Source organism: Somniosus microcephalus, chromosome 23 (assembly GCF_052327205.1).
Source record: "Somniosus microcephalus isolate GS21.2 chromosome 23, FLI_Smic_1.0, whole genome shotgun sequence".
NCBI lineage: Eukaryota > Metazoa > Chordata > Chondrichthyes > Squaliformes > Somniosidae > Somniosus > Somniosus microcephalus.
Window position 1 is genome coordinate 15,206,941 of NC_141009.1, and position 26,942 is coordinate 15,233,882.

General features: G+C 47.2%; 1 protein-coding gene across 1 annotated transcript in view; it reads right to left on the reverse strand.

The window, feature by feature from the left end:
* LOC147101676 (hemicentin-1-like) overlaps window positions 1-26,942 on the reverse strand; it is a 395,279-nt gene that overhangs the window by 54,530 nt on the left and 313,807 nt on the right. Inside the window, exons 81-91 of the mRNA XM_085965457.1 lie at window positions 25,207-25,397; window positions 22,910-23,123; window positions 17,844-17,978; window positions 14,241-14,431; window positions 13,894-14,025; window positions 13,652-13,733; window positions 11,689-11,958; window positions 10,169-10,339; window positions 8,707-8,877; window positions 4,302-4,472; window positions 3,075-3,245 (exon numbers count right to left, since the gene is read on the reverse strand). Coding sequence (XP_085821583.1) covers window positions 3,075-3,245; window positions 4,302-4,472; window positions 8,707-8,877; window positions 10,169-10,339; window positions 11,689-11,958; window positions 13,652-13,733; window positions 13,894-14,025; window positions 14,241-14,431; window positions 17,844-17,978; window positions 22,910-23,123; window positions 25,207-25,397 — 1,899 coding nt within the window. The remainder of the gene's footprint in view (window positions 1-3,074; window positions 3,246-4,301; window positions 4,473-8,706; window positions 8,878-10,168; window positions 10,340-11,688; window positions 11,959-13,651; window positions 13,734-13,893; window positions 14,026-14,240; window positions 14,432-17,843; window positions 17,979-22,909; window positions 23,124-25,206; window positions 25,398-26,942) is intronic.

Below are 26,942 nucleotides of genomic sequence, written 5' to 3' on the forward strand. Positions count from 1 at the left end.
GGGTCAGAGCGATCATAATATGATCGAGCTCTCAGTCGAGATGGAGAGTGAGGAAATTGAATCAGAGACTAAGGTCCAGAACTTAAATAAAGGGAATTACGAGGGTATGAGACGGGAATTGGGTAAGATTGATTGGGTGGTGTTTCTGGGGGGATTGACAGTGGATAGACAATGGCAAGCATTCAAAGATAGAATGGAAGAATTCCAGAACATGTTTATACCGGTTTGGCATAAAAATAAACCTAAAAAGGTGACTCAACCGTGGATAACGAGGGAAATTAGGGACAGCATAAAATCAAAAAAAAGGGCATATCAACTGGCAAAAAAAAGCACCAGACCGGAAGATTGGGGGCAGTACAGGATACAGCAAAAGAGGACAAAGGGATTAATCAGGAAGGGGAAAATAGAATACGAAAGTAAACTTGCAGCAAACATAAAGACAGACTGCAAAAGCTTTTATCGGTATATCAGGAGGAAAAGACTGGTAAAATCCCAAGTCGGTCCCTTGCAGTCCGATTCGGGAGAATATATAATGGAGAATAAGGAAATGGCAGACCAATTAAACTCATACTTTGGTTCTGTATTCACAAAGGAGGACACAAATAACCTCCCAGGAATATCGGCAAACATAGGGACTAATGAGAGGGAGGAGCTGACAGAAATTAGTATCTCTAGGGATATGGTGTTGGGTAAGTTGAGGGGACTGAAGGCTGACAAATCCCCAGGGCCTGATAAACTACATCCTAGGGTACTTAAGGAGGTGGCCCTGGAGATAGCAGATGCTCTAAGGATCATCTTCCGGAACTCCATTGACTCGGGAACAGTACCCATGGATTGGAGGGTAGCTAATGTTACCCCAATATTTAAAAAGGGGGGTAGAGAGAAAGCAGGGAATTATAGACCAGTAAGCCTTACATCGGTTGTGGGCAAAATGCTAGAGTCCATTATTAAGGATAAAATAGCGGAGCACTTGACAAATGGGGAAAGGATCGGACAGAGTCAACATGGATTTACAAAGGGTAAATCGTGTTTGACTAATCTGCTGGAATTTTTTGAGGAGGTAACTGGTAGAATAGATGGGGGAGAGCCAGTGGATGTGGTGTACCTTGACTTCCAGAAAGCCTTCGATAAGGTTCCACACAAAAGATTATCATGCAAAATTAAGGCTCATGGGATTGGGGGCAAAGTATTAACGTGGATAGAGAACTGGCTGGCGGATAGAAAACAGAGAGTTGGAATAAACGGCTCGTTTTCGGAGTGGCAGGCAGTGACCAGCGGGGTGCCGCAAGGATCTGTCCTGGGACCCCAGCTGTTCACAATATATATAAATGATCTGGATCAGGGAATTGGATGCAATATTTCCAAATTCGCTGACGACACTAAACTAGGAGGAGGGGTGGGCTCTGATGAGGATGTCAGGAGGCTACAGTGTGATTTGGACAGGTTGGGGGAATGGGCGGATACGTGGCAGATGCACTATAATGTGGATAAATGCGAGGTTATCCACTTTGGGGGTAAAAACAGGAGGGTAGATTATTATCTAAATGGCAATAGATTGGGAGATGGGGAAGTGCAGAGGGACCTGGGTGTTCTTGTGCACCAGTCACTGAAGGAGAGCATGCAGGTGCAACAGGCGATTAAGAAGGCAAATGGTATGTTGGCCTTCATATCAAGGGGGTTCGAGTATAGGAATAGGGATACCTTACTACAGCTGTACAAGGTGCTGGTGAGACCGCATCTGGAGTATTGTGTACAGTTTTGGTCGCCCCATCTGCGGAAGGATGTTCTTGCCATGGAAAGAGTGCAACGGCGATTCACCAGGCTGATACCTGGAATGGCGGGAATGACCTACGAAGAGAGATTAAATAGTTTGGGCTTGTACTCACTGGAGTTTAGAAGATTGAGAGGGGATCTCATCGAAACATATAAAATTATGGCAGGCCTGGACAGGCTGAATTCAGAGAGAATGTTTCCAATGGCCGGGGAGCACAGAACCAGGGGCCACAGTCTAAAAATAGCGGGCAAATCATTTAAAACAGAGATGAGGAAGAATTTCTTCACTCAAAGAGTGGTGAGCCTATGGAATTCCCTGCCACAGAGGGCTGTGAAGGCTAATTCAATAAATATTTTCAAGAGAGAATTGGATATATTTCTGAAGGCTAAGGGGATTAAGGGTTACGGAGAAAAGGCGGGGACGGGGTACTGAACAGTAAGATCAGCTATGATCTCAGACGAAGATCAGCCATGATCTCATTGAATGGCGGAGCAGGCTCGAAGGGCCGAATGGCCTACTCCTGTTCCTATCTCTATGTATCTATGTACTGTCATATCTTTTGATCTAGTTTCCCAACCTACCTTAGCCAACTCGCCTCTCATACCTCCGTAGTTTGCTTTGTTTAGGTTTAGGACCCTAGTTTCGGACTTAACGAAATCACTCTCAAACTCAACATAAAATTCTATCATATTATGATCACTGCTCCCCAGAGGCTCCTTTACTACAAGGTTATTAATTAACCCTGTCTCATTGCACAGTACTAGATCTAAAATAGCCAATTCCCTCATAGGTTCCTTGACATATTGACCTAAAAAACTATCTTGAATGCATTCCATGAACTCTTCCTCTGCACTATTTCTGCAAATTTGGTTTGCCCAGTCTACATGAAAGTTAAAGTCTCCCATGATTACTGTGTTACCCTTGTTACATGCACCTCTAATTTCCTGATTTATACTCTGCCCGACACTACAACCACTGTTAGGGGGCCTAAAGACTACTCCCACTAGTGTTTTCTGCCCCTTGTTGTTTCTTAGCTCCAAGCTGATTCTACATTTTGTTTTTCCAAGCCAATTATATCCTTCCTCAGGTAAGGAGACCAAAACTGTGCACAGTACTCCAGGTGTGGTCTCACCAAAGCCCTGTACAGTTGTAGTAAGATTTCCTCACTCTTATACTCCAACCCCCTTGCAATGAAGGCCAACATGCCATTTGCCTTCCTAATTGCTTACTATAACGGCATGCTAACTGTGTTTCCTGTACGAGGACACCTAAATCTCTCTGAAGCTCAATTCAAACTTACCAGGGCACAGGTCTGTGCCACATCTCTGCATCTGCACATCTGCCCCCGAACAAGCCTTGCCACCACTGGCAGGAGGGGGGTTGCTGCACGATCGGTAGCGCTTGCTTTGCCCACCGCCGCAGGTCCGACTGCACGGATTCCAGGCGCCCCAGGGGCCCCAGTTCCCATTCACTGCAAACATGAAATAGATTCGTCTTATCAAGTGGTCAAAATTGTTCCAGCTTAATACAGCGCCTGGTCCCCGGTCACCTCTCCCAGCCACGTTATTTTTCTCTCCATCTCCTCATCGCGCTTTCCCTGTAGGATTATCAGGTCAATTACCACACGGCCGGTTGTGGGCGCTTGCTGTGCGCAAATTGGCTGCTGTTGTTTTCCCGCATCGAAAGTGCTTGATTGGCTGTGACGCCCTATGGGACGTTCTGAGGTCACAAAAGGCACTATATAAATGCAAGTTCTTTCTTTACTACATGCCCAGAGGACATATTGGAAACCCGTTCCCAGGCTTCCAACAATACTGCACTGTAGCCGGCCACGAGGAGTGTTGGAAGAGATGCAACCTCCAATTCGCTGCCCCACTGTGGGAACTGCCTGGTTTCCACCTAGTGCCTCTTGATGGCAGCGGGGCCGAGATTGGGAACTCGCCACACGGGCAGTCAATGGCACCCTCTGCATCCTTACTGAATGTCAGCCGTGGCTCAGTGGGCAGCACCCTCACCTCTGAGTCAGAAGGTTGTGGGTTCAAGTCCCACTCCAGAGACCTGAGCACAAAAATCTAGGCTGACACTCCCAGTGCAGTGCTGAGGGAGTGCTGCACTGTCTGAGGTGCTGTCTTTCGGATGAGACGTTAAACTGAGGCCCCGTCTACTCTCTCAGGTGGATGTAAAAGATCCCACGGCCACTATTTCGAAGAAGAGCAGGGGGAGTTCTCCCTGGTGTCCTGGCCAATATTTATCCCTCAATCAACATCACTAAAACAGATTCTCTGGTCATTATCACATTGCTGTTTGTGGGAGCTTGCTGTGCGCAAATTGGCTGCCGCATTTCCCACATTACAACAGTGACTGCACTTCAAAAGTACTTCATTGGCTGTAAAGCGCTTTGGGATGTCCGGTGGTTGTGAAAGGTGCTATCGAAATGCAAGTCTTTCTTTTCTTTCTGAGTTTCCTATTGGATGTGTCCCCACAGCCTGGGAGCTCCGCCCCCTTTACCTGATTGGCAGGCTCCTACCTGGGCAGGGCTCGATATTGCACAGTTCCACGTCAACGTCGCTGCCTTCGCACAGGCGCCCTCCGTATTGAGGCGGGGGATCAAAGCAGGACCGGGACCGCTGGTGAATGCCTCCCCCACAGGAGGCCGAGCAGCGGGACCAGCTGTTCCAGACCGTCCACTGTCCGTCCACTGTCGAGCAGAGACATTGGTTAAAGTCGACCCCTCAGCGTCTAACATCGGATGCAGCCGTTCTGTCAAGAGACCAGACCGATCTGCTGAGCAGAACGGCGCTTCAGGCCGGAGTTACAAACCTCACCGCGTTTGGAATTGATTCTACGTTCAGTGACGTAGATAACTGAGAGGGGGGGCGGGTGCCATAAACTAACGGGGAGAGAAATCTGTCTCGGGCGGTGATGGCTCGGCCATAATGGAACCGAATATCAGGTGCTGCGTGTAATGGGCCGTCGATCCCATACCACCCATTTGGCAGCACCAAATTTTTACCCCCTAGATTTCTTAAAAAAGCCTCGAGTAAAATGGATTGTCAGTACAAGCAGGTTATTAAAATTGTATTGTACGCGCAGAACAGGAAGATACGCGTGTACAATCAACAAGCTCCACCTGAGATTAGAAGGATTCCCGCCCCTCCACACCCAGAAAGTAATAAATTCATGGAATTAAAACAGTCAATGCTGGCTTGACTCACGCATTCAGAAAACAACCTGCACAGATAGCTGGCCAGAGGGTTGTAAGTTAAGTGTGAATAGTTGAACAAATGCTGTATGGAATACAATGATTCCTGAGCAAGTGGGACCATGGAAATATGATGGCAATGAGGGCCGAGGGGGGTAGAATGTGGGGTTAGGCTGGATGGGCATTCTGGAGTTTTCACTGCTTTACCTCTGGGACAAGGTGAATCGCTCCTTGGGAAATGAAATAGGTCGAGTGGCGGTCACGACAGGACACCTTGTTTACGGTCCACAGGAGGAATGAGTGCGATGGGCTGATTGCCCCTTTCATTCCCTGCTCTCTTATCTCTGAAATGTAAAGCTTACACTTCAGCGCACTCTCTGTCTGCCACACTTTAGACACCGTCACACACTGTTTCTGTATCACACTTGGTGGGGTGGGGTGGGGGTGGGGGAAGTGTAAAGAAACAATGGCAATCATTTGGAATCTACAGACACAATTCTCCAGCAAAGCACCAGAGCCACAATGTCTGCAGCCTCTTAACTAAGTTATGTATGAACTCATCTAGTCTTTAATTCTCAATTAGACTTTGCAACCTTAAAGGTATATACCTACACTCCAGCAGCAGAATAATGCACCATGTTTCACCCAGCCATGATATTCCTGGCCTTAAAATAAGTGCATCCTCTGGCTTGGTGAGCAGTGCCATGGGAGGTTCATTAGTGTTCTTATAATTCCAATGACAGCCAGTCTGGTACCTCCAGTGCTGGTATCCTAACCCAAGGGTTATATGTTCACATTGTTAACGAGACTGATGATCCCTTTGTCAGCTGTGGCTCAGTGGGCAGCACACTCGTCTCTGAGTCAGAAGGTTGTGGGTTCAAGTCCCACTCCAGGGACTTGGGCACATGAAGCTAGGCTGACACTCCCAGTGCAGTGCTGAGGGGGTGCTGCACTGTCGGAGGTGCCGTCTTTTGGCCGAGACGTTAAACCAAGGCCCCGTCTGCCCTCTCAGGTGGACGTAAAAGATCCCATGGCACCATTTCGAAGAAGAGCAGGGGAGTTATCCCCGGTGTCCTGGGCCAATATTTATCCCTCAACCAACATAACAAAAACAGATTATCTGGTCATTATCACATTGCTGTTTTTGGGACCTTGCTGTGCGCAAATTGGCTGCCGCATTTCCCACATTAAAACAACAGTGACTCCACTTCAAAAAGTATTTCATTGGCTATAAAGCGCTTTGAGACATCCGGTGGTTGTGAAAGCTGCTATATAAATGAAAGTCTTTCTTTTTCTTCCTTTATCTCCAGGGGGCTGGATTACAAAGAGGAAATTATGCTTCAGTTGTACAGAGCCTTGGTCAGACCTCATCTGGAGAAACTGCATTCAGTTCTGGGCACCGCACCTCAGGACGGGGATATTGGCCTTGGAGGGGGTGCAGCGCACATTCACTGGAACGATGCCGGGGCTTAGAGGGTTAAATTATGAGGACAGGTTGCATTAACTTGGCTTGTATTCCCTTGAGAATAGAAGCTTGAGGGGTGCGCTGATTGAGATATTTAAAATGTTAAAAGGATTCGATAGGGTAGATGCGGAAAAACTATTTCCTCTGGTGGGGGAATCAAGATTGAGGGGGCGTAATCTTAGAATTAGAGCTCGGCCATTTATGAGGGAAATCAGGAAGTATTTTTTCACATAAAAGGTTAGTAGAAATCTGGAACTCTCTCCCCCAAAAGACTGAGGTGCTGGGGATCAATTGGAGCTTTCAAGACAGAGATCGATAGATTTTTGTTAGGTAAGGGTGTCAAGGGATTGGAGCCAAGGTGGGTAAATGGAGTTAAGATACAGATCAGCCATGATCTGATTGAATGGCGGAGCAGGCTTCAGGGGCTGAATGGCCGACTCCTGTTCCTATGTTCATCAGTTGGATGAGTTTTGCAAGTTTTCAACTAACCCAATAACGGAACACTGACGGGGCACAGCAGCCTGTCACTCACAGGGCAAGAGGAAAGAAATGTTAAAAAAAGAGATGGAACTGCTTCCCTCCGTCCAGAAGCACAATTCATCCAGCAAGCTGTAAATTAGTATCAAGCCTAGCCCAGAGAATCTCCTTCTCTTGGCTCAACTGAGAAGTGCAGCAGGGAGGAGAAACAGACGGGGGAGAGGGGAGGGAGGGGCAGAAGTCACACACTGGGATTGTGTGCGGATATAGTGCATCAAACAGTAGAATGGAGAATTGTGAACACAATTTCTAACGTGCTGAGCTCATGAGCTCAGCCTTGGCTGTGCAGGGGAGGTGGGCTGACTCCCCATGGGCAGGAAGGCAGAGCCAGAGGGATGGTCACCCATGGCTCCATTCCGTTACTGGGTATCTGAAATGGTGGAGTAATGGACTCTTAGGGGGCGATTTGCCAGCCCTGGGGAGGCGGGACTGCCGGGAAAATGGCAGATTCTGGGACAGGTACCCATCCCGCTCCCAACCCGCCTCCGTGCCATCTTCCCAGGAGGCGGGTACCCGACCTGCGCTGGGTGCCATCTTCCCAGGAGGCGGAAAGGGGATTAGTGCCAATTAACTGCCTGTTAACGGGCAGATTTTTGGAGAATCCCTATTTTGAGCCCTAAAGTGTGGGCTTCCCGACAGCTCTGAACCTCACCAGGGTCAGCGAGGTGAGCCGTGGGTTTGCGGGGGTCGGAGGGGCTGAGATGTCCGGTGTGCAGGTGAGTGATGGGTGCATGTGTGCAGAGATAAGTGTGTGAGGTGAGTCTTAAGTGTTTTAAAAGCTTTACTCACCTTTGCTTCTTCCTCCAGGCTTCATCCCTTCAGGTCTCGGGAGTCCCTCATCTCACCGGCAGAGAAAGCAGAATGGCCACTGCATTCTCAAATGCATCAGCCTTCTGCTTTCTGCTCAGGACAGATCACTAACTGAGCCTGTGTCCCAGGTCTCAACTTAGGAGACAGATTGTCGGTGTTTGACAGCCTCACAGAGCTCTCAAACGATGACAATTCATCTGTCAAAAGCTCAACAGATGAAACGTCACTCGCTGATGTTACCAGTAACCGGCTTTCCCTTAATTGGCCTGCTAACCCCGCTGGGCAATCTTAACAAGGTCAATCAAGGGAAAATAGCGTAGGTTGGCCGGACGTCGATGGAGGCGGGACTACAACCCGACAAGCAGCAGTCCCGCCTCCATCACGTCCCCATTGGCAAAATCACCCCCTTAGTCACTTCAATAGACCACCAACACAATCCATGCTATGTGTGTAAGTAATGTTCCGACTTGACATTGCTGCTGAGCCGCGACAGGTGACGCACATTATTAAAGGGATTGGGGAAAGTGATCCAATCATTATTTTTTCTCCTTTGTTGCGCTATGTACAAACCGTGCCATATTTTAGAAAGAGATACATGTGCCACCCGAGTAGCTTTCTACAGTATTATTAGTGTTTGTTTCAGTGTAATCCGAAAATATACAAAACCAGTTCACCAAGGAACTTCCTTGGAAAGTCTGAAGATTATCAAAGTGAATTGAGTTAGTCATATATTTACCCCAGCAAGCTAAACTATACGGCAATGAAACATCCCAATGTGAAGCGAGTTAGAATGTGACTGACTACGAGGTTCTGATTTTTTTTTTAGGCTGATTAATTTGCGTGCAAGATTCTCAATGGCAATGGGCTTGAATGAACACACCTCTTATTGGCTAGAAATGTAGGTTTTAATTTTCCTACCTGGACAGGGAATTAAGGCGCATTTTTTCACGTCAGTTGATTTCCCCTCGCACGGCCGCCCTCCGTGCTGCGCGGGCGGGTCATTGCAGCTTCGTGCGCGAGTCCGGTTCCCCTGTCCGCATGTTCGGGAGCATTCTTCCCACGCGCCCCAGTCAGACCATCGCCCGTGAACTGAGAGAGAATGGGCCCATCAGTTAGAAGCTATTGGTGGCAAAGGAGTTATGCTACGGCTCGCTGGGAAGCTGCATTGTTGGCTGCACTAAAGCTGTTCATAGGAATTAGGAGCAGGAGTCGGCCATTCGGCCCCTCGAGCCTGCTCCGCCATTCAATAAGATCATGGCTGATCTTCAACCTCAACTCCACTTTCCCACCCGATCCCCATATCCCTTGATTCCCCTAGAGTCCAAAAATCTATCGATCTCAGCCTTGAATATACTCAACGATTCATCATCCACAGCCCTTTGGGGTAGAGAATTCCAAAGACTCATGACACTCCAAGTGAAGAAATTCCTCTTCCTCTCGGTCTTAAATGGCCAACTCCTTATCCTGAGACATTCCCCCCTAGTTCTAGCCTCTCCAGCCAGGGGGAAACAATCTCTCAGCATCTACCCTGTCAAGCCCTCTTAGAATTTTGTATGTTTCAATGAGATCACCTCTCATTCTTCTAAACTCCAGAGAGTAGAGGCCCAAGCTACTCAATCTCTCATCATAGGACAACCCTCTCACCCCAGGAATCAATCTAGTTCAGACCAGAAAGGTCCCAGATTCAATCCCGGGTTTGTGCTGTGCTCGCGAGATCTCGCTCGGGTCAGCTACAACTGGCATGGGCTAGAGGGAGGAAAACAACCCTGACCTATTGACCCCTGCGGGAAAGCATGTCTTTGTGGATATGGGGCAAAGAGAGGGTCAGGTCTGGCTCTGATGCCCCAAAGAGTTGAATAGCCCGCTGACACTTCCCGACCAGGCTCACACATGGAGAAGGGGCAATAGGCAGCGGAGGGATGCCGCGACCCATGGAACTATTCCCCAGCAAGAGTCAGCACCTTCAGGAGAGGCGAGGACAAAATACTAAATAAATCCACATGTTAGTAACATTTTTGTGCGTCTACAACTTCCTGTTGTCATGATTTTTTGGTCATACTTTTATGTTGACATTTAACATCGAAACTGCCTCTGTAAACAGTTAGATCGGAAATCCTGTATGGAAACAATTGCCTACAATGCTGTAGCTGTAGGCTCTGGCCAGTAGTTGGTGCTGTGGAGCGAGTTTCTGAAGTCTCTCATCCAACTCCATCGCCATTTTTGTATAAAGAGAAACATATATTTATTAACTGACCGTGGGCCATTTATTAGTGTTAGGAAACCACCGTGGCAACACAGGACCCTACTGGTCACAGGAATAGTTCCCTAGCCAACTAGCAATGGGTTGTGGTGAATTAATGAGACAGTTTCAGATCCTTACCTGGACAAGGCTTTGAGTCACATTGCCTTGATTCTACATCCCAGCCATGACATGATCTTCCTCCATTGGCCGGTAAGGGATTGTTGCACAAACGGATTCGCTCTTCTATCCCTTGGCCGCAGGTAACACTACACGGGCCCCAGTCCAACCATTCGGAGAACCCACCATGCACTGGGAAAAGAGAAAGCAACTGGTCGGAACAACAGGAAGCCCCATCAGTGGGGCCAGAGCACACTTGCATTCAGCAAACTCGTTCGAGGGCTTGCAAGGAACAATCCTGGGCCTGTTCTTTCAGTTTACATTTTTATTTACATAGAATGTACAGCACAGAAACAGGCCATTCGGCCCAACTGGTCCATGCTCCAAACAAACCTTCTCTCACCCTTACATCATCTCACCCTATCAGCATATCCTTCTACTCCTTCCTCCCTCATGTACTTATCTAGCTTCCCCTTAAATGCATCTATGCTATTTGCCTCAACTACTCCCTGTGGGAGCAAGTTCCACATTCTAACCACGCTCTGAGAAAAGAAGTTACTCCTGAATTCTTTACTGGATTTATTAGTGACTATCTTATATTTATGGCCAATAGTTTTGGACTCCCCCACAAGTGGAAACATCTTCTCTGCATCCACCATATCAAACCTCTTCATAATCTTGAAAACCTCTAATAGGTCATCTGTTCAGTCTGTCCTGATAGTTATAACCTCTCAGTTCTGGTTATCATCCTTGTAAATCTTTTTTGCACCTTCTCCAGTACCTCTATATCCTTTGTGTAATATGGAGACCAGAACTGTGCACAGTATAAGTGTGGTCTAAGGTTCGATACAAGTTTAACATAACTTCCCTGCTTTAAAATTCTATTCCTCTAGAAATGAACCCCAGTGGTTTGTTTGCGTTTTTTCATGGCTTTGTTAACCTGCGATGTTTAATGATTTGTGAATTTGTACCGCTGTACCCCTTTGTTCCTCTATTCCATTTAGACTTTGTGTTTTGATATTTACAAAAATGATGAACGAGTGTTCTCTGGTCTCATAGTCAACTGGAAAAATAAGTGGTGGCGGCCAATGTTCCTTCCCTCTCAACAACTCAAAATGCCAGTTTGCCTCGGGTGATACCACTTGCCCCCTGAATCAGAAGGCTGTGAATTATAAGGCTCAATCCAAGACTTTACCACATAATCTGGGCTGACACCTGAGTGCAGTCCTGAGCGAGTGCTGCACTGTTGCAGATGCCATCCATCGGATGACATGTGAAAACAAGGCCCCCAGAATATCCACTTAACCTTCCACTCCTTGCCCTTTCCTCAGCAGCTCAGGAACCATGATGTTCCACAGAGTACATGGCCATCCCTTGCTGTGCTCATCCTTTAATCCTGACCAGATATTTATCCAGGTCTTTCTTTTAAAAAATCAGTGCAAGTAAAGGTCAAGGGTTGAAAAACGGCCATTTTCCAGGTCATTGGATCCAGTGCAGTAATCCCCTCCAGATAAAACTGGTCATAAGGGTCTCCACCCTACCTTGCACAGTTAGCGTTACTCCTACAAAGGAAGATCCCATGAGATTTCGGGCTACACATTCGTATTCTCCTGTATCTTCCTTCTCAGTGAAGAGGATTTGCAGAGTGGAGTTTGGTAACACCACCAGTCGCTCATTCTCCCTGACTGGTTGTCCATTTTGGGTCCACTCCACTGCGGGCAAAGGCTCGCCCGTCGCCTGGCAGTGCAACCAGACTCTGCCCCCGACACCCACAACCGTGTCCAAAGGTTCCACAGTGAACACAGGTGCACCTGCAGAAAGGGAAACAATTTGTTCAACAAATTAAGATCAGACAGATTGAGGAAGTAGAGCTGACAGTGAGTGGAACTATTCTACAGTTCCTCACCTAATGGCAGAATGCAAATCAAGTCTCACGATGCACTGTGAGCTCCATGCATGTCAGTTGATAAGACATGACGTGTGGTGAGTGCAGCGAGCTCGGCAGGAACAGGTGACTCGGGACCTGTGGCTCCCAAAGCTCTCCAACACTTGGGTTTTTTCACCTCATGTCTGGATCTGTTTTGGACCCATTGATAGACATTGATCACTGTGATTAGTCAACAACTCCATTATCATTGTACCATGCGACTATCAGGATGGGAGAAGGCGAACTAGATGGGCCTTGGTCATTTTTTGTCCAGCACTTCTTATGTTCCCAAGAGTTTATTTTCTATGGCTTGGAAAGGGGATTCTTCCACGGAGCATGCTCACTGAAACAGTGCATTTCGGGAATGAGCCTTTTCTGTTAGCAGTCGGCCCAAGGCCAGAGGCCACTTGTCTAATTTTTGGACCAGACAGTCTTGATTTGAGCAGGCTCTCTGGGAAATGTCTAAAATACAAACCGGACGCCAATAGGGATGATTTGACCTGTGCGCTGCTCAGCAAAATCATAAAACGTGTATAGAAAGCACGTTTATAGAGAGCACTGTGCAAACAGCGCGGAGGTAATCTTCCCTGGAAAAGTCTGCTTAACATTTCCTTCTGTGGAATTGCAGTCTGCGCTTAGATTCTCCTTCAGATGAATAAGCACCCCAACATCTCCTGACATCCTCCGATGATTGACTGCCCTAGATTTGAAATTCTCAGTGTTCTATGTCACCCCTGGAAGCCTCACTGATGCTCGCCATTACAGCGGGAGGCTGCAGTGAGGGCTTCGGCCCAGCCTGGTTCTAACATGGCTCTCCCGTAATTAAAAGATCTGCTGGTTTGTAATATACTTGGGAGTAAAATCCAATGAATCGTACAGTAATACAGAGGAGGCAACGTTTCTGGTTAAGTAGTAAGTCAGAAAGTTGTGGGTTCAAACCCCAATCCGGAGACTTGAGCACAAAAATCTAGGCTGACACTCCAGGTGCCGTCTTTCGGATGAGGCGTTAAACCGAGGCCCCGTCTGCTCTCTCAGGTGGACATAAAAGATCCCACGGGCACTATTTTGAAAAAGAGCAGGGCAGTTCTCTCCGGTGTCCTGGCCAATATTTATCCCTCAATCAACATCACAAAAAAAACAGATGATTTGGTCATCATCACATTGCTGTTTGTGGGATCTTGCTGTGTGCAAATTGGCTGCCGCGTTTCCTACATTACAACAGTGACTACACTTCACAAAGTACTTCATTGGCTGTAAAGCGCTTTGGGACGTCCTGAGGTCACGAAAGGCGCTATAGAAATGTATGTCTGTCTTTCTTTATGTTGGTGAGATGAGCTGTTGAGATCAATACTGGAAGTTAAAAGACTCCGAGAATCACCAATAGCCACAAGACGACACTAGAGGGGCATTGGGGCCTCTAACTGGGTGGTCAGGCTCCCCCTAGAGTGAACTGCACGGACTGCAGCGGTTCAAGAAGGTGGCTCACCACCACCTTCTCAAGGGCAACTAGGGATGGGCAATAAATGCCGGCCTTGCCAGCGACGCCCACATCCCATAAGCGAATAAAAAATACTTACTCTGCAGCATCAGAGTGACTTTCCGTTCCACGACCCCGGCTTCATTTTCCGCAACACACTTGTAGTCTCCTGCATCTTCATTCTGTCAGAAAGTCAGGAGGCAGTTTAGTGAAAGAAAATCTTGTTCATTAAAGAGAGATTCACTTATGAGGGGGGGAGTAAAGCACACCAACAGACTGGGTATGAACCTTGCCGAGCTACACAGGGGGGACTTCCCTTTATGGGTGTCCAGTGGACTGTACCTGACGTGCGCTGTGCCCGTGAGGAGGCAGCCGTCCCTGTTTCTCCGCTACCAGGACATTTGTGAGTCCAGGTGCAGCCCTGCCCTCCTGGCTTAAACCACACGCCTGGAAAACTGGGAGGAAATGAGAGGCCTGCAGAGAGAGAGAGAGAGAGAGAAAAACGGAGGGCACGCCACGGGACAGCAACAAAAGCAGAAGTGAGGATAGGTAGCAACAAGAGAGAATAGAGGAAGAAAACAGAGAGAGAAAAGAATAAGTAAGGAGAACGCGGAGGACAAACATTTTGAAGCTTGCTCCATTGCAGTCTGCGCCATGAGTTAGTTGATATGAGATGAAGCGCGACTCACCACCGTCCCATAGATCGCCAGGGAACCGTTGTTCATTTGGCGAATACGGTTACTAATGGCGAGGGGGCCGCCATTTTTATTCCAGTTTATTGATGGTGCTGGATCACCACGGGCGTCACAGTTCAAAACGACATTCCCTCCCAGGGGCTCCATCTGGTAAGCGTTGACCTCTCCTCGAAGAACCGGCGCCTCTGAAAGTGGAACAAACATTCGGCGTTTACGGGGAAGGCTTTCAACGCGTCGTCTTCTTCTTCCGTCCTGGTTCGCTTTCAGAGTCGGCAAGTTCGACAAAGCTGCCGTCATCAAGTGGGACGACGGGGTTGCAAGCTACAGTACAGTGGAGACTCTCCATCATGACTCCTGACACCGTGTTACACTGTGCATTGACCGGCGCAGGGCGTCCATCGGTGGCAGGAGGAAGAGTAATTCTCTCCGTGGTGACCAGTCAGGGGGAAGAGTCATTCTCTCTGTGGTGACCAGTCAGGAGGAAGAGTAATTCTCTCTGTGGTGACCAGTCAGGAGGAAGAGTAATTCTCTCTGTGGTGACCAGTCAGGGGAAGAGTAATTATCTCCGTGGTGACCAGTCAGGAGGAAGAGTAATTATCTCCGTGGTGACCAGTCAGGAGGAAAACGAATTCTCTCCGTGGTGACCAGTCAGGAGGAAGAGTAATTCTCTCCGTGGTGACCAGTCAGGAGGAAGACTAATTCTCTCCGTGGTGACCAGTCAGGAGGAAGGGTAATTATCTCCATGGTGACCAGTCAGGAGGAAGGGTAATTATCTCCGTGGTGACTAGTCAGGAGGAAGAGTAATTCTCTCCGTGGTGACCAGTCAGGAGGAAGAGTAATTCTCTCCGTGGTGACCAGTCAGGAGGAAGAGTAATTCTCTCCGTGGTGACCAGTCAGCAGGAAGAGTAATTCTCTCCGTGGTGACCAGTCAGGAGGAAGGGTAATTCTCTCCATGGTGACCAGTCAGCAGGAAGAGTAATTCTCTCCGTGGTGACCAGTCAGGAGGAAGAGTAATTATCTCCGTGGTGACCAGTCAGGAGGAAGAGTAATTCTCTCTGTGGTGACCAGTCAGGAGGAAGAGTAATTCTCTCCGTGGTGACCAGTCAGGAGGAAGAGTAATTATCTCCGTGGTGACCAGTCAGGAGGAAGAGTAATTCTCTCTGTGGTGACCAGTCAGGAGGAAGAGTAATTCTCTCCGTGGTGACCAGTCAGGAGGAAGGTCTCAGCTGCTTGTGTTAGCAACATGGCAAAAATGGCAGGAAGATTTCCTTCATTCGCTATTTTCAATGAAAACCATAAAAGTGTTCTTAACGAACCGATTTATGATTTCACTCAGATCAGTAATCAGAGCAAATCTGTCCAGTATATATTGACAATGTTTTTAAACACACAGCAGGCAGAGGAAAGTGCGGTAGAGAATTGGCCGTAACACTGACTAATATATTTGGAGTGAAAAAAAAAACGTCCCCTTTCTGCCATTGTTTCCGCAGACCATGTACAACTTGCACTGTGATGGGCTCCGAGAAACATATTTGATCCCCTGTAGGAGCTCAACAACCACAGGTAAGGACTCCGGGCAGATAAAGCTCAGAGATGTCTCTTCCCAGTAACCTAGGACAATTCTGGGTTATCAATCTGGGCTGCCTCCATACTGCCACCCACAGCCCACAGTGTCCTGGTGCGGCAGTTTCAATTTAGCTTTCTATTCCTTACTCTGCTGAGTTCAATGGTTGAATCTTGCAGGCCTGGCTGTTTGGGAAGAGGTAATTTCTCAGCCACGCACTCTCACTGGTGGGAAAGTTCCAGCTCCATCCGTCACTCACCTTAGCGGGGGCGCTTCTATCTGAATTTAATGACACAAAGTCAGTTTCTAATTTATATCTCCAACATTTGCAGCTTTACTTTTTATCTCTAATTTAGTAGTGGTGGTCGGTGCCTTACGGTCAGTGATTATACGTGAGCCGCAGGATTCCATGGTGCATAACTAAAGGGTCTAAATGTCTGGGAACCCCTAGTCCACACTATTCAAATCTGACCAGCTGCACTCCACAAGGTGACTTTTACCCGGCTCCCATCATGTTCCTCGGTTATTGGTTTATTTCTATCGATCTTGCTAAACTCCAATCCTCTTCCTAAATGTCATCCAGCTCCTTTTTAACAGGAGTTAATCAGCACAGCATCAATAGCTTGAGTCCACATTTTTTTTTGGGCTGGGGAAACGTTATTAACCGCTTGTTAAATTTTAAACCCATGTCCTCTAATTTTCCAATCGCAGATTAAGCTAAATAGTCTGTTACAAACTTCATCGGCTCTGCCTCTCGGTACAGGAGATCAGTGATTATCCACACTCTGGAATCATTTGTGTGAGAATGAGATCTTAAGTTTTGCATAAACCAGCGACAATGTAACGGAGCGTTTTTAATAAGCAGTACAGAGAGTCTGGCTTAGTGCAAGTACTCATTATCCCGCTGTCCATATAACCTGCTGGAATATCCTACGCCTGAAGCTCTGATATTTAGCTTTGACACTGGGAGTCAGGACTTCGATTCCAGAAGTCAGGCTGCCAGTATTTTTTTCTAAGAATATTTCATTTTTTTAAAAATGGAAATATACAGGTCTTATTTTCACAAGTGAGAACTCGACAAGCTGATCTAAAATGACCAATTAGGAGCTAAAATTTCACTGTGTCAGTGTAAGTATTACAAAGTTACACAGTATTCACAGCACAGAAACAGGACATTCGGCCCAACTGGTCCGTGCCAGTGTTTATGCTCCACACGAGCCTCCTCCCAGCCTTCTTCATCTCACCCTATCAACATACCCTTCTGTTCCTCTCTCCCTCATGTGTTTATCCAGCTTCCCCTTAAACGTGTCTATACTATTCGCCTCAACCACTCCCTGTGGCAGCGAGTTCCACATTCTAACCACTCTCTGGGTAAAGAAGTTTCTCCTGAATTCCCTATTGGATTTATTAGTGACTATCTGATATTTATGGTCCATAGTTCTGGTCTCCCCCACAAGTGGAAACATCTTCTCTACGTCGACCCCGTCAAACCCTTTCATAATCTTAAGAGGGATGATTCTCAACTTTCATTATGTGCCAGGAGGCAGATCACCAAGGTTCCACTGGGCCCTCTCAATCTTCCTGCCTCCAACTGAAGTCAGACGGCTGTGCAAATTTCTTCAACTAAGTTGAAACTTGACGCTCCACAATCATCCTTGTTGGCCTGTTCGGAACCCTCACCAACATTGCATTGTCCTTTTCAAAGGACAGAGCCCAGAACGGCACACGTTTTTCTAAAATAAGCCAATTGCTCTATTAACTGGATCAAAATAACCGGCGTTGATGCGTTCACACAGAAACTTTTATTTAACTCAGAGAAAGTTGCCACCACACATAAACCATCTATGGTCCTGCGCAATTTATCAAGAGCCGTTATCCTATTCCCACAATTAGAAAACCAACATTAACCCCGAAACTGTGTAAAAGGCTGCTGTTACTCTCAAGATTGGTGGAAAGTCATTATTGCTCCCAAAGGTTAACGGGAAGTAATCAATGGCCCACGTGACAGACAACAGAGCGGGTGGCAGCCTCACCTTTCACATAGACAAATCCAATCGCTTTGATCATCCCGACAGCACTTTCTGCTGTGCACACGTAAGTGCCGGAATCTTCTTTGGAAACCTTTTCTATCGTCAGTTCACTCAGACCTTCATTCCCAGAATCTCTCACTGAATGACAAAACAGAGTAAGACTGGATAAGCACCCCTGAGTAATGCAGCAGCTGGATAAATGGCCTAGTTTAACCCAAAGTAGAAAAAAAGACAATGCTATTCCGCTTATTTCATAATGTGACACCCCCCCCGCCCCCGCCAAACTGGTTAAATATGAATCCACTCCCTCTGTGGTTCTGCTGTGCAAGTTACCATTCCCTGGCCAATGGGCAGCACACTTCCAGACTTCTCATGCATTTCCTGAGCTGTTTGTTAAAAAAAAATTATTCAGTTTTTATGGGATGTGGGTGTCACTGGCAAGGCCAGCATTTATTGCCCATCCCTAATTGCCCTCGAGAAGGTGGTGGTGAGCCGTCTTCCTGAACTGCTGCAGTCCGTGTGGTGAAGGTACTCCCACAGTGCTGTTAAGGAGGGAGTTCCAGGATTTTGACCCAGCGACAATGAATGAACGATGATATACTTCTAAGTCAGGGTGGTGTGTGACTTGGAGGGGAACTTGGAGGTGGTGGTGTTCCCATGCGCCTCCTGCCCTTGTCCTTCTAGGTGGAAGAGGTCGTGGGTTTGGGAGGTGCTGTCGAAGAAGCCTTGGCGAGTTGCTGCAGTGCATCTTGTAGATGGTACACACTGCAGCCACGGTACGCCGGTGGTGGAGGGAGTGAATGTTTAAAGTGGTGGATGGGGTGCCAATCAAGCGAGCTGCTTTGTCCTGGATAGTGTCAAGCTTCTTGAGTTGTTGTTGGAGCTGCACTCATCCAGGCAAGTGGAGAGTATTCCATCACATTCCTTATTTGTGCCTTGTAGATGGTGGAAAGGCCTTGGGGAGTCAGGCGGTGAGACATCTGTCACAGAATACCTAGCCTCTGACCTGCTCTTTTTGCCACAGTATTTATGTGGCTGGTCCAGTTAAGTTTCTGGTCAATGGTGACCCCCAGGATGTTGATGGTGGGGGATTCGGCGATAGTAATGCCATTGAATGTCAACGGGAGGTGGTTAGGCTCTCGCTTGTTGGAGATAGTCATTGCCTGGCACTTCTGTGGCGCAAATATTACCTGCCACTTATCAGCCCAAACCAGAACGTCGTCCAGGTCTTATTGCATGCGGGCATGGACTGCTTCATTATCTGAGGAGTTGTGAATGGCGCTGAACACTGTGCAGTCATCAGCGAACATCCCCATTTCTGACCTTATGTTGGAGGGAAGGTCATTGATGAAGCAGCTGAAGATGGTTGGGCCTAGGACACTGCCCTGAGGAACTCCTGCAGCGATGTCCTGGGGCTGTGGTGATTGACCTTCAACCACCACAACCATTTAGGAGCTGCATGAAAGCAGGTCTGGGGGTGACTCACCCTTCCCTATGGGAATTGCCTCACGTTCATTCGGAACCCACTTCTCCACCTCCATCCCCACATCTCCCCCACATAGACGCAGGTTAAGGCACAACTGGTATTCAGGATCACAGCCCGCAAGAGAAAATTTACAGGCTTGAGTCTACACAATACCATTCCATGACACAGCTAGATGCTAAAGGCAAATGGAATAAGAACTAGGAGTAGAATGTCGGCCTTTATCTCAAGGAGGCTGGATTACACAGGAGAGGAAGTCACGCTTCAGTTGTATAGAGCCTCGGTCAGACCCCATTTGGAGAACTGCATTCAGTTCTGGGCACCGCACCTCAGGAAGAGTATACTGGCCTTGGAGTGGGTGCAGCGCAGATTCACTGGAATGATACCGGGGCTTAATGGGTTAAATTATGAGGCCAGGCTGCATAAACTTGGCTTGTATTCCCTTGAGTTTAGAAGATTGAGAGGGCGATCTGATTGAGGTGTTTAAAATATGAAAAGGATTCGATAGGGTAGATACAGGGAAACTATTTTCTCTGATGGGGGAAATCAAGAATGAGGGGACATAATCTTAAAATTAGAACCAGGCCAGGCCATTTAGGAGGGAAACCAGGAAATACTTTTTCTCACAAAGGGTAGTAGGAATCTGGAACTCTCCCCCCACCCCCCACCCCGCCAAAAAGGCTGTGGACGGTGGGACAATTGGAGCTTTCACCGAGATCGAGAGATTTTTGTTCGGTAAGGGTATCAAGGGATATGGAGCAAAAGCCGGGAAAATGGAGTTGAGGTACAGATCAGCCCTGATCTAATTCAGTGGGGGAGCAGGCTCGAGGGGCTGAATGGCCTCCTCCTGTCCCTGTGCTGCACTCGGTCATTCCACGACACAGCAAGACTGTACACCTCAACCGTCAGAAAACCTAAGACTTACGACCAGGACAACCTGTGTTGCTGATCTGGCATTCATTTGCCTGTCACCTTTGACTGGTGTTGCAGCTGGATAAATGACCCACAGGAAGAGTGCAGGTCTGTGTGAAAAAAAAAATCCTCTGGTATACCATATTACACAGAATAGTGTACAATGACCTGGTTATAATGCAGCCTGGCTAATACAATCTCAACAGAGAAACTCCACTGACCTAATCCTGATCTTTAATCCAACAATTCTAACAGGTTAATCTACAGTAAATGTCAGAGTTTTAATAGCCAGAGAGATCTCAAGCTGCATATTTCAACAATGGGAATTTTTCAGCATCTTTGAATGTATTTATTTAGGATTTAAGTTCCTCCATTCGTACTCTCACCTACAGCAACTGATGCGAATAATCCAACCTTCCAGCTCTTGGTCCGTAGCCCTGTAGTTTACGGCTCTTCAAGTGCACATCCAAGTACTTTTTAAATGTGATGAGGGTTTCTGCCTCTACCACCCTTTCGGGCAGTGAGTTCCAGACCCCCACCACCCTCTGGGTGAATTTTGTTTTCCTCATCTCCCCTCTAATCCTCTGCCAACTACTTTAAATCCATGCCCCCTGGTCCTTGACCCCTCTGCTAAGGGAAATAGGTCCTTCCCATCCACTCTATCTAGGCCCCTCCTAATTTTATACATCTCAATTAAATCTCCCCTCAGCCTCCTCTGTTCCAAGGAAAACAACCCCAGCCTATCCAATCTTTCCTCATAGCTAAAATTCCCCAGACCAGGCAACATCCTCGTAAATCTCCTTTGCACCCCCTCTAGTGCAATCACATCCTTCCTGTAATGTGGTGACCAGAACTGCACGCAATATTCTAGCTGCGGCCTAACTAGTGTTTTATACAGTTCAAGCATAACCTCCCTGCTCTTATATTCTATGCCTCGGCTAATAAAGGTAAGTATCCCGTATGACATCTTAACCACCTTATCTACCTGTCCTGCTACCTTCAGGGATCTGTGGACATGCACTCTAAGGTCCCTCTGAACTTCTCAGTGTCCTACCATTTATTGTGTATTCCCTTGCCTTGTTAGCCTTCCCCAAATGCATTACCTCACACTTCTCCAGATTGAATTCGATTTGCCACTGTTCTGCCCACCTGACCAGTCCATTGAAATCTTCCTGCAATCTACAGCTTTCTCATTATCAACCACACGGCCAATTTTTGTATCATCTGCAAATGTCTTAATCATACTTCCTACATTCAAGTCCAAATCATTGATATAATGGAATCCCTACTAAGGAGAAAATAGAAGAACATCTAGAAGCCAAAAATATAATAATAAATAGTCAGTATAGATTTCAAAAAGGAAAGTCTTGCTTGACCAAATTCATAGAATTTTTTGAAGAGTTAACAGAGAGAGTAGACAAGGGTAATGCAGTAGATGTAATTTATCTAGATTTTCAAAAGGCCTTCGATAAGGTACCCCATAATAGACTAATGAATAAGGTCAAAGAATGTGGAGTCAGGGGACAAGTAGCAGATTGGATAGCTAGCTGGCTTCAAGACAGAAAGCAGAGAGTTGGGGTAAAGGGTAGCTATTCACAAGGTGGGTGGGTAGTGGTGTTCCACAAGGATCAGTGCTGGGACTTACTGTTGTTCACAATTTATATTAACGATTTAGACTTTGGAATCAGAAACATAATTTCTAAATTAGCGGATGACACCAAATTGGGGGGGATAGTCAATACTGAGGAGGACAGCAACAAATTACAGGAGGACATTAATAAAATTGCAGAACGGGCATATAATTGGCAAATGAATTTCAACACAGATACAAGTTTTGCATAACTTCACTACTTTTCAATTCTATCATTCTAGAAATAATGTAAGGTATTACATTTTGGTAGGAAGACTAGGGAGGTCACTTATTACTTGGAGGGTGAGAGTCTGGGGAGGGTAGAGGAGCAAAGGGATCTCGGAGTACAAATACACAAATCGCTAAAAGTCACGACACAGGTTAACAAGGCCATAAAAAAAAGCAAACCAAGCACTAGGGTTTATTTCTAGAGGGATAGAATTGAAAAGTAGAGAAGTTATGCTAAACCTGTATCGAACCTTGGTTAGACCACACTTGGAGTACTGCGCACAGTTCTGGTCGTCATATTATAGAAAGGATATAGAGGAACTGGAGAGGGTGCAGAGAGGATTTACAAGGATGATACCAGAAATGCAAGGGTATACCTATCAGGAAAGGATGAACAGGCTGGGTCTCTTTTCTCTTGAAAAAAGGCTAAGGGGTGACCTAATAGAGGTCTTTAAAATTATGTAAGGTTTTGATAGAGTGTTTCCACGTGGGGAAGAGCATAACTAGAGGCCATCAATATAAGATAGTCACCAAGAAATCAAATAGGGAATTCAGAAGAAACTTCTTTATCCAGAGAGTGGTGAGAATGTGGAACTTGCTACCATAGGGAGTGGTTGAAGTGAATAGTATAGATGCATTTAAGGGGAGGCTGGGCAAGTATGAGGGAGAAGGGAATAGAGGGTTATGCTGATAGATTTAGATGAGGAACGACGGGAGGAGGCTCGAATGGAGCAGAAATGCCGGCATGGCCTGGTTGGGCTGGATGGACTGTTTCTGTGCCGTATATCCGATGTAATCCGAGGTAAACCTCCATACCTGCTATCGGCTTGTTATTGAAGATCCAGCTGATGGATGGAGCTGGAAGACCCTTTGCTGCACACGTCAATAACAGCCTTTCCCCTTTGTGGAGAGACACGTCGGCAGGGAGCTCCGTGAATGCTGGGTGAACGCTTACGGACAGGTGGATGTCACGGCTGTCCTTGCCAACAGCACTTACTGCCGTGCAGGTGTAGACGCCGGCATCCTCCGGCTGTGGGATGAAGAAAAGAAAAGGTTAAGCATTCTCAGCCCACCCAAAAAATGCAGCACTAAACTGGTAATCTTTAAACGAGGCTGGTGTGGGAAACGGGAAACGTTCCTTCGCTGGAGTGGGCGGCACTCTTCTCAAACTGGGATTAAGGCAAATTGTTGGATGGGAGAAGCTTTACTCTGGCAACTATCCCTGTGCTGGTGATGGGCTGATGATGGTCCCGGCAGGAGAACAGTAAAATGAATGGGCTGTAAATAGTGGGCAATGCACTGTCAGAGTAGAGTCGGCCCCCACGCTCAGCAGCATGTCTTCAGAAATATCAGCCCTCGACAGCCCAAACAAGCATGGAGGTATTCCATTTCCCAGCACTGACCTGCCTCTCACCCATTGTCACTCATCACAATGAGTACAAACCTAGAGATGTAAAACTAGAGATGTAAAAAGACATTTGAGACATGCCCATCACATTTCAGGTGCCACGCTTTGTCAGACGTGCAAATTTCTGTATCACACTTAAAAAAAAACATTACTTCCAATCTACAGAGAAACTTCCCAAGAAACAGAAAATGACCATAGTTAACCATAGGATAGCCTTAAGGACAATCAGCCGCTAATTGATCTCAGGATCTCACAGCCATTAGGCCTTGTTGATTTAGAGGAACAGGCCAAGGTACACACTTCTGCTCCTCAGCAGCAGAATAATACATTGCGCACCCATTGATATAATGCTCCTTTCCTTAAAAAACCACATACCATCTAACTTACGGCAAAAACACCACAGGAGATCCACTAGTATTAACAAATAATAAAATAATGTAAAGGATGCTTTTGTGCCAGTACACTGTTCTCAGTGGGAATGAGAGCTCAACTGGAAGAAGTGGATTCCGACCAATCCAGTCACGTTTAGGGTTGCGCAAGGGCAGAGTGCTGGAGCAGCCACTCACAGGTTGGCACCTGCTATTGTCCATACACCGAGTGCTCGATCTCAGCCACGGCATCAGGGTGGTGCTTTCTCCGCAAGGACGGACAGAAGTTCGGGGGGAGGTGGGGGGGAAGTCAAGTGATAACTGTTCTTGCCCACCTTCATGGAGCTGTCTGCCCACCCACTCCACTGTAGTATGGCCCAAGGAGACAGAGAGATGGGGTGGACAGGGAGGGATAATAACTTTTAAAAGAAGAAGTGGATGTGGTTCCCCGAAGGTTCAGCTGATACATTCGCCACCTGGTGTGGCTCTGACTCAATGATAGAGCTCAGGATGTCCCAAAGCTCTTCACTGCCAATGAAGTACTTTTGAAGTGTAGTCACTGTTGTAATGTAGGAAATGCGGCAGACAATTTGAGCACAGCAAAGTCCCATAAACAGCAACGAGATAATGACCAGATCATCTGCTTTTAGTGATGTTGGTTGAAGGATAAATATTGGCCAGGGCACCGGGAGAACTCCCCCTGCTCTTCTTCAAAATAGTGGCCACAGGATCTTTTACGTCCACCTGAGAGAGCAGACGTGGCCTCGGTTCAACGTCTCATCTGAAAGTCGGCACCTCCGACAGTGCAGTACTGCACTGGAGTGTCAGTCTAAATTTTGTGCTCAAGTTTCTGGACTGAGGTTTGAACACTCAACCTTCTGGCTCAGAGGCGAGAGAGTGCTGCCCACTGAGCCACGGCTGACACAATGGCACACGGAGGGCTCAGTCTGTTAGCCGACCTCAGTCAAGAGTGACAGTCGTAGAGGTACGACAATGGGGGTCTCTCGGGAAAGGAAAATTATTCACAGTTGCCACCTCTGTTCGTTATCCAGTGACCCTGGCTTGAAAATGTGGGTGTGTCTGTGTGGACAACAAGTGAGAACAGGTTTAGGCTGTAATACACTCCACAACATCATGTCAATACTTTTGTCAGGTCTCACGAGCAGACCGAGTGCTGGAGGATTGCCTGCACCCCATGGAACCGCACTCCAGTACAAGTCAGCACCTTCAGGACAGGACAGGAGACCCAAAAAGAAACACGTCTGAGGTGACTATGGGAACAAGCTTGACGTACCTTTTCTGACACAGATACAAGTTAGTGCTGAGCAGCCACCTACCGTTGCGTTTTCCACTATCAGTTCCCCGGACTGCAGTGCGGTGAATTTTCCTGGAACATCAGGCACTGCAGCCCCATCCTTCTCCCAATATACCATGGGTACAGGCGACCCCTGGGCAGCACAGGGCAAGAGGGCCTGCGAATCCTCCAGCACTGAAAACTCTGGCTGACCAATCAATATCGACGGTGGAACTGCGTCAAAAGAAAACACTGTGAAACGGAGCCTGATTCACTCTCCCGTGTCTGGGGAGGCCCTACTTGCACCCCTGCCAACCTCGCTCCTCTGCGGTCTTTCTCGATTGCATTAATACTCCAGTGGCTATTACTCTTCTGAACTTTTCTCCCCTGTCCCTCCGAAGGTTCAGACGCTCCATTTTACACACTATTTGTCCTTCTTGCTCCCTCACTGTGTTGAAATCAAGAATCATCGCACGGTGTCCTATTCTATCTCACTTTCCCAGGAACTGAAAACTGTGGAACTCCTCACCTCCCCCAGTCTTCCCTTCCCTCTGTAATCTATGGATTATTGTCAAGAAATCATTACTTCTTGATGTACAGGAAACTTTGTGCTATCCGGCACCGACGGGACCGAGCTGTTGCCGTTAGTTCAAAACTGCCGGTCAAACCAGCGCTAATGTTGAAACATACGGAGATTTTGAGCTCCGTATCTGGCAACAAACCCTGTTGCTCAACAGCTTCTAAACAGTCGGCCGTACCTTGCAAGCGTCTCTGTAGCTTAGCAACAGCTTCAGCGAGACCTTGCAGAGCCTGACTGGTGAAAAAAAAGCAACGAAAAGAAAAAAAACCTAACGAAACGGCTCCTGATTTTTGCCGGTGGCTTGAGCATTCCGGACAGTTAACCTCCGGATAAACCAAAGTTTCCTGTACATCATAATAAACCCCGGTGGTGTCTATGCATTTGGCTTAGAAGGAGGCCATTCTGCCCATCTTGCCTGTGCCAGCTCTTTGAAAGTGCGATCCAATTAGTCCCACTCACAATTTAGAAAAGGAAGGGCTTGCATTTATATAGCAACTTTCATATTCTCAGGACTTCTCAAAGTGTGTCACATCCAATTCACTACTTTTGAAGCGTAGTCACTGTTGTTACGCACCCAAATGTGTCATCCACTTTACACACAGCAAGATCCCACAAACAGCAATGTATAATGACCAGGTTTTTGCTCTGGTGGTGTTAGTTGAGGGATGAGTGTTGGCCAGAACATCAGCAGAACTCCCTGCTCTTCTTCAAATAATATCAAAGGATCTTTTACATCCACCTGAACAGGCAGACAGGACCTCCTCTGACAATGCAGCACTCCCCCAGTACTGCGCGGGAGTATCAGCAGAGACTACTGGATAGACAGGTGGCAAGACCACATGGGAGCTGGTTACCCAGGCCGCTATTTCACAGGGGCCGAGTGGAGACCGGACAAAATCCCACTGGGAGGAGAAAGAATCAATCCTCGGGCCACTGGCTCAGAGCAACACAGGGACAGGTCAATGAATCAAGGGAGAGAGTAATGGAAGGAACTGAAAAGAGAAAATGATGGCATAACATAGCAGGTCTGCGACAGGTGAACAGGGTACTTTTATGCAGCACTGCTGACATAGAACCTGACTAGTAGTGAGCGTGTGTCGGACAATCAGACTACAGTGTCATTACCCTATCTCCATAGTGAGGCTGCTCCTTAGCAGCAGCACCTTGGAAATTATGCCCAACACTCCAGGTGGTGTCAA